General features: G+C 48.4%; 2 protein-coding genes across 2 annotated transcripts in view; one reads left to right on the top strand and one right to left on the bottom strand.

The window, feature by feature from the left end:
• Positions 1-1,504, bottom strand: part of LOC121305885 (interferon regulatory factor 3-like) — an 8,139-nt gene extending 6,635 nt beyond the window's left edge. The window contains exons 1-2 of the mRNA XM_041237538.1: positions 801-1,504; positions 240-352 (exon numbers count right to left, since the gene is read on the bottom strand). The gene's annotated coding sequence lies outside the window, so the exon portion shown is untranslated. The remainder of the gene's footprint in view (positions 1-239; positions 353-800) is intronic.
• Positions 1,505-2,133: 629 nt separating this feature from the next.
• The window catches only part of LOC121305886 (polynucleotide kinase 3'-phosphatase), an 8,231-nt gene continuing 2,864 nt past the window's right edge, over positions 2,134-7,500 (top strand). Inside the window, exons 1-14 of the mRNA XM_041237539.1 lie at positions 2,134-2,199; positions 2,657-2,792; positions 3,208-3,254; positions 3,420-3,671; positions 4,850-5,122; positions 5,271-5,350; positions 5,491-5,548; positions 5,752-5,859; positions 6,093-6,164; positions 6,327-6,375; positions 6,570-6,730; positions 6,834-6,930; positions 7,122-7,183; positions 7,329-7,438. Of these exons, the coding sequence (XP_041093473.1) occupies positions 2,134-2,199; positions 2,657-2,792; positions 3,208-3,254; positions 3,420-3,671; positions 4,850-5,122; positions 5,271-5,350; positions 5,491-5,548; positions 5,752-5,859; positions 6,093-6,164; positions 6,327-6,375; positions 6,570-6,730; positions 6,834-6,930; positions 7,122-7,183; positions 7,329-7,438 (1,571 nt within the window). The remainder of the gene's footprint in view (positions 2,200-2,656; positions 2,793-3,207; positions 3,255-3,419; positions 3,672-4,849; positions 5,123-5,270; positions 5,351-5,490; positions 5,549-5,751; positions 5,860-6,092; positions 6,165-6,326; positions 6,376-6,569; positions 6,731-6,833; positions 6,931-7,121; positions 7,184-7,328; positions 7,439-7,500) is intronic.

Here is a 7,500-nt window from a genome sequence, read left to right on the forward strand (position 1 = left end):
AGCATTGTAAAGCACAGAGAGGTCTGGTAAAGCACAGGGAAGCATTGTAAAGCACAGAGAGGTCTGGTAAAGCACAGGGAAGCATTGTAAAGCACAGAGAGGTCTGGTAAAGCACAGGGAAGCATTGTAAAGCACAGAGAGGTCTGGTAAAGCACAGGGAAGCATTGTAAAGCACAGAGAGGTGTGCTGTAGACTCGAATAAGGCTCAGTATGATCTGAATGTATTAGACCGATCTCACCTGAATCTCAGTCCGAAGCGACTCGAATGATCTTCGTCAGGACTCGGCAGATTCGATTATAATCGACGGGAGCCGGAGCGGGTTTTGTTACAATGAAGCTGATTCTGAACGATCTCAAAATTGTTAAACTGTTAGTGTCTGTTATTTATTTATTGATGAATTCTCAGTATGATCTGAATGTATTAGACCGATCTCACCTGAATCTCAGTCCGAAGCGACTCGAATGATCTTCGTCAGGACTCGGCAGATTCGATTATAATCGATTATTTATTATAGCGGGTTTTGTTATTATTATTATTCTGAACGATTATTTGTTAAACTTTAGTGTCTTATTATTATTATGAACGTATTATTATTATTATTATATTATTATTATTATTATTATTATTTATTATTATTTCCGAGTTTGGTCTGCGCTTTCCCTGCGTGTGCCGGACTGTGTAAAACGCAACACACACACAAAACTATATTAATTTTTTAATTTAATTAATTAAACCCTGACTTCTTTCCTCTTTCTCCTCTCTCTCTTTCTCCCTCTCTTTCTCTCTCTCTCTCACTTACCACTTTCTCTCGTTCATTCTTTCTCTCCTCTGTCCCTCCCTTGTTTCTATTTCATTTCGCTTCGTGGAAATTCGCTTAGGTTTCGGTTTCGTTTACTGTATTGAAACGCTCCCTTATAAAAAAAACAAAACAAAACATTTCCACTGGATTTGCATGGTCTCATCTCAGAGGGTTATTATTATTATTATTATTATTATTATTATTATTATTATATTATTATTATTATTATCAATATGCTTGGAGGTAGGAACCAAAGATAAAAAAAAAATAGTCCGGAACGAAGATTTCGACGGTGCAGAGTCGCTGGAGGGACCGCGAGGAAAGGCGGCGGAGGTTCGTGTTTGTTGTTGTTTGTTTGTTTGTTTGTTTGTTTGTTTGTTTGTTTAGTAATGAATATCGAGAATGGTTTTGTTCCACGCGTGTTTTCTGTGGGTTTCTCAGCTCAGTTTTGTTTGTTTGTTTGATTTTTTTTTTGTTTTAAACGCGGTGGCTGTTCGCTGCGAGCCGCGGACTGATCGATCAGCGATCGATTGATTATCGATATCCCCCCCCCCCCCCTGCGGGGGATGCGCACCGGTATGGGGATGGGATTGCGGGGGTTTTTTTCCCATCAAATTTATACCAGATGTCGCGTCTTACTAAAGATTCTGACTGTTTTGTAAACTCTGCATTGACTCGGTTTAGAATTTTATTTTTGCCTTCCTCTCATCTCTCTCTTTCTCTCTCCCTCTCTCCTCCTCCCCTCTCTCTCCTCTCTCCTCTCTCTCTTTCTCTCTCTCTTCTCTCTCTCTCTCTCTCTCTCTCTCTCTCCTCTCTCCTCTCCTCTCTCTCTCCTCCCTCTCTCTCTCTCTCTCTCCTCTCTCTCCTCTCTCCCTCTCCTCTCTCTCTCTCTCCTCTCTCTCTCTCTCTCTCTCTCTCTCCCCCTCTCTTCTCTCTCTCTCCCTGTCTCTCTCCCTCTCCTCTCCTCTCCCCCTCTCCTCTCTCTCCTCTCTCTCTCTCCTCTCCTCCTCTCCTCTCTCATCCTCTCTCTCTCTCTCTCCTCTCTCTCTCTCTCTCTCTCTCTCTCTCTCTCTCTTTCCTCTCTCTCTCTCTCTCTCCTCTCCTCTCTCTCTCTCCCTCTCTCCTCTCCTCTCTCTTCTCTCTCCTTCTCTCCCTCGGAGGCACGAGACGAGTGAGCAGGAGAGCGACGAGTCGGAGCGAGGAGGAGAGAGAGTAGACGAGTTTAGAAGAAGAGACGGATTCTAGAGTAGAGCAGAGAGGGAGGGTAGAATAAGCAGATACGCGAGTAGAGAGATAAAGAGCCATTAGAACAAAGAGACACACAGAGACCGTAATGAAAAACTGGAGAGGAATGTTTAGGCACTATAGAGGAGAGAACTCGTCTCCCCCACGAGGAGAGGTAGTAGAGGAAGGAGAGGGGCCCCGTTTAATAATTCCTCATCTCTCAAGAGCTCCTCTTAGTGCTGAGGAGGAGGGCGAAGGGTAGGCTCCTCTTCTCAGCCCTAGGGAGGTTCCTCTCACTCTCTCCTCTATCTCTCTCTCTCTCCTCTCTCTCCTCTCCTCCTCTCTCTCTCTCTCTCTCTCCTCTCTCTCTCTCTCTCTCTCCTCTCCTCTCCTCTCCCTCTCCTCTCTCTCTCTCTCTCTCCTCTCTCTCTCTCTCCTCTCTCTCTCTCTCTCTCCTCTCTCTCCTCTCCTCTCTCTCTCTCCTCTCTCCTCTCCTCTCTCCTCTCTCTCTCTCTCCTCTCTCTCTCTCTCTCTCTCTCTCTCTCCTCTCTCTCTCTCTCTCTCTCTCTCTCTCTCTCTCTCCTCTCTCCTCTCTCCTCTCTCTCTCTCTCTCCTCTCCTCTCTGCTCTCAGAGGCGAGTGAGGACGCAGTTGCGCAGTTCCAGCAATGAGCTGCAGGAGGTGCTGCCGCTGCCGGACGGGCGAGCGGTCATTGTAGGCCGGGGACCCGAGACGGGAGTGACAGACAAGAAATGCTCTCGGAACCAGGGTGAGGAGAGAGAGAGGAGAGAGAGGAGAGGAGAGAGAGAGTAGAGAGAGGGGAGAGGAGAGGAGAGAGAGAGAGAGAGAGAGAGAGAGAGAGAGAGAGAGAGAGAGAGAGGAGAGAGAGAGAGGAGAGAGAGGAGAGAGAGGGGAGAGAGAGAGGAGAGAGAGAGAGGGGAGAGGGTTAGAGAGTTTTAAAATCTCTGTGTTTGTGTCTCCTGTCTCTCATTATCCGTGACACTGTGTGTGTGTGTGTGTGTGTGCGCTCGTGTCCCATGATCCTTTGCTATTGCGTCCGCTGCACCGGCATTCTGGGAGCTGTAGCCCCCCCTCCCCCTCCTCCTTGTTCTTGTGCAGTCCTACGGGCAAAACAATCAAACAGATTGAATGAAACGATGAAGCTTGTCTGTCTGTCTTTACAGTGAAGCTGGTGGCAAATTATGAAGAACGCAGCGTGACTGTGACTCAGGTAGGTGTGTCTGTCTGTCTGTCTCTCGCTCTCTCTCAATACAAAGCCTTTTAAAAGGAGAGGTGAAGCCTAATAAAAACTACAGCTCCCATGGTGCTTTGCCCCTGCCTGTGATGCGCAGGCATTCTGGGAGCTGTAGTCCTCATTCTGTCTGTTCTCTTGCAGCTGGGAGTGAACCCGAGCTCTGTGGGGTCCTCGGCTCTGGGCAGGGGCGTCTCGGGCTGCCTGGCTGAAAACGACACCCTTTTCCTGGTGAACGGGCTCCACCCCTTCACTGTGGGATTTTCCTCCCCACCTCTCTCCCGGAAAAAAGAAGGGAACAGCGGCAGCGAGAGGGAGAGAGAGAGAGGGGGAAATTTGAAGAGGAGAAGCATTCAGGATTTCTTTGGAGCCAAGCACCCATCTGGTGGTGAAAAGGTAGAACTGCAGGCTGATGATTTAAAAAAAACAATAAAATAAAATAAAATAATAATAATAACATTTTAAAAAATAGCACGATTTGTCACTACAGCTCCCAGCATGCCTCTGCACCCACGGCAAGGGATGCTGGGAGCTGTAGTTCTCTATGCTGCGGGTCTCGTATCACCTCTATTGCTACACATCTTGTAAAGAAAGCATCGCTGATTCATCGAGACACAGCGAACCGGGACAGCCCTGGCTGTAGGACTACAGCTCCCAGCATGCCTCTGCACCCGCGGGCCACGGCGAGGGATGCTGGGAGCTGTAGTGTGTAATGTAGAAAGCCTCAGTCTCCTAACACAGTCAATACAGAGATCAATACACTATAACAGAGAGATCAATACAGTATAATAGAGAGATCCACAGGGCTGGGAATCAGACTCCTATTGCACAGCAGCGTGATCCAGTCCAGGTTTCACTGTGAGATCCACAGGGCTGGGAATCAGACTCCTATTGCACAGCAGCGTGATCCAGTCCAGGTTTCACTGTGAGATCCACAGGGCTGGGAATCAGACTCCTATTGCACAGCAGTGTGATCCAGTCCAGGTTTCACTGTGAGATCCACAGGGCTGGGAATCAGACTCCTATTGCACAGCAGTGTGATCCAGGCCAGGTTTCACTGTGAGATCCATTGCACAGCAGCGTGATCCAGTCCAGGTTTCACTGTGAGATCCACAGGGCTGGGAATCAGACTCCTATTGCACAGCAGTGTGATCCAGTCCAGGTTTCACTGTGAGATCCACAGCGCTGGGAATCAGACTCCTATTGCACAGCAGCGTGATCCAGTCCAGGTTTCACTGTGAGATCCACAGGGCTGGGAATCAGACTCCTATTGCACAGCAGTGTGATCCAGTCCAGGTTTCACTGTGAGATCCACAGGGCTGGGAATCAGACTCCTATTGCACAGCAGTGTGATCCAGTCCAGGTTTCACTGTGAGATCCACAGGGCTGGGAATCAGACTCCTATTGCACAGCAGTGTGATCCAGTCCAGGTTTCACTGTGAGATCCACAGGGCTGGGAATCAGACTCCTATTGCACAGCAGTGTGATCCAGTCCAGGTTTCTCTGCTCCCAGCTTGATCAGCCCCCAGTGTGTTTCAGTAAACGAAACTTGCCTGATGTGTTTACACACGCAGGCAGTGAAAGGACACCCCAGCCCGGGCGAGAAGGACCCCCCAGCCAAGAGGCCGAAGCTCGAGGGGTCCTCGGAGGACAGTGATGAAGAATCCATCAGGCAGAAGCTCGGACGGCTACAGCAGACTGCTTCAGAGTCTCTGAGGAGCGGTCAGGCGGCCGCGGGGACGCCCCGCGCCTCAGGACCGGGGTCCTCGGGCTGCCCCGGAGACTGCTGGGAAGAAACGGGCAAGCTGATGCTGTTTACAGGGTCGGGGGTCGTGGGAAGGTCAAAGGTGAGAGGGGCGGTGTTATAATTGTTGGGTTTTCAAGGCGACAATTCCCGCTAATAAAAAAAACTACAGCTCCCATGGTGCTTTGCCTGTGATGCGCAGGTATTCTGGGAGCTGTAGTCCTTGTCTCACACCCGTCTCTCTCTCTCAGATCGCAGGGTTCGATATTGATGGGACCATCGTCACCACGAAATCAGGGAAGGTCTTTCCGACCGGACCGGAGGACTGGAGGTGTGTGCGTGTGTCTGTGCGTGTGTGTGTGTATAGTGTGGGTGTGGGTGTATAGTGTGTGTGTGTCAGTGTGTGTGTATACTGTGTGTGTATAGTGTGTGTGTTTGAGATGGTTTAATATTGAATTAATTTTTTTTCAGGATTTTGTACCCAGAGATTCCTCGTAAACTTAAAGATCTTTTAAAAGAAGGATACAAGGTGAGTGTCTCTGTGAGTGTGTCAGTGTGCGTGTCTCTCTGTGTGTGTGTGTCTCTGTCCCTCTATACAGTCACACACACACATTGTGTAACACACAACTTTTACGACATTAGGTCCAAACTATCTTTATAGAGATATTGGTCTCTGTGTGTCTCTTAATTCTCTCTCTTCTCTCTTCTCTCTTCTCTCTCCTCTCTCCTCAGCTCGTGTTTTTCACTAATCAGATGGGAATCTCGAAAGGAAAACTGAAACCGGAGATCTTCAAATCCAAAGTCGAGGCGATTCTGAAACTTTTACGGGTCCCGGTCCAGGTAAAATTTAACGATTATAAAAACGGAGTCTCGTTCAGGTAACACTGACCCCACCCCCAGCCCTCCTCTACACCTCCTTCATCTCATTCAGTGGGAGAGCCTTCGTCAGAGTCCCTGAAACTCGGCTCCCCGGCGCCGCTGTGCGGACGCTCGCGCTCTCCTCTGGGTGGTGCTGTTTCCCTGTGTTTTTCCTCTCTGCGGGGGGGGGTTAAAGGGGTGTTTGTTGTTTTCAGGTGTTCGTGGCGACGGGTTGGGGAATCTTCCGGAAGCCTGTGTTGGGAATGTGGGAATACCTGCGTGAGAAGGTGAGGCTGGGAAGCAGAGTGAGGACGCTGATAATAATAATAATAGTGATAACGATGCTAATAATAGCAATTATAATAATGATAATGATGATAACGATGATAGTAATCGATATTATTATTATTGTTATTATTATTAATATTATTATTATTGTTAATATTCAGGCTAATGAAGGCGTTGCTGTGGACGTCTCTCAGAGTTTCTATATTGGAGGTGAGGCTGAGAGATTGTGAGTCACCCTGACAATGCAATTCAATACAATGCAATCCTCTCTCCCTCTCTCCAATACAATACAATACAATGCAATCCTCTCTCCTCTCCTCTCTCCTCTCTCCTCTCTCTCTCTCTCTCTCTCTCTCCTCTCTCTCTCTCTCCTCCCCTCTCCTCTCTCTCTCTCTCTCTCTCAGATGCGGCCGGTCGTTCTGTTGGTTTCTCTCCTGGCAGAAGGAAGGATTTCTCTTGTAGTGATCGTCTCTTCGCTCTCAATGCCGGACTCCGCTTCTTAACTCCAGAGGAATACTTTCTGGGATGTAAAAAAGCTCCCTTCACCATGCCAGAGTTCAACCCGGTGAGAGAGCGTGTGTGTATCTCAGTGTGTGTGTCTGTCAGTGTGTGAGTTTGTTTGTATGTGTCTCAGATTGTTTGTTTATTTTCGCCCCCCCCTCCCTCAGAGGATCTTGGACCCGAACCCCCGCCTCTACGACCCCCCCACGGCCTCACTGACCTCAGAGGAACAGGAAGTGGTCGTTGCCGTGGGTTACCCTGCCTGTGAGTCTCGGTGAAGGACAGACGCTCTCATTCAATATAATTATATAATAGCAATATAATATCATGCAATAAAAAATCTCAGCTCTGTTGTCAATATTATCACTTTCTCTCGCCTCTCTCATCTCTCCTCTTTTCTCTTCCCTTCCTCAATCCTCTATCATTCTCCTCTCTCTCTCTCTCTCTCTCCTCAGCTGGTAAATCTACATTCTTCCAGACTCACTTGGTTCCTGAGGGCTACGTCTATATCAACAGGGTGAGTCCTGCACAGCCTTGTAGAGTGGAAATGAAATGCACAAAAATATACAACAAATAGAGCTTTCTCCTCCCTTTCTCCTCTGTCTCTTCTGTCTCTCTCCTCTCCCCTCTCTCCTCTCTCTCTCGCCTCTCTCCTCTCTCAGGATACTCTGGGCTCCTATCAGAAGTGTGTCTCTGCTTGCACTCTTGCTCTGAGTGAGGGGAAAAGAGTCGCCATCGACAACACAAACCCGGACCAGGAATCACGAAGCAGGTCAGCGTGTGTGTGTGTGTCAGTGTGTGTCTATATATCTATCTGATTTCTCTCTAATCTCT

This window comes from Polyodon spathula, chromosome 45 (assembly GCF_017654505.1).
Source record: "Polyodon spathula isolate WHYD16114869_AA chromosome 45, ASM1765450v1, whole genome shotgun sequence".
NCBI classification, from domain to species: Eukaryota; Metazoa; Chordata; class Actinopteri; order Acipenseriformes; family Polyodontidae; genus Polyodon; species Polyodon spathula.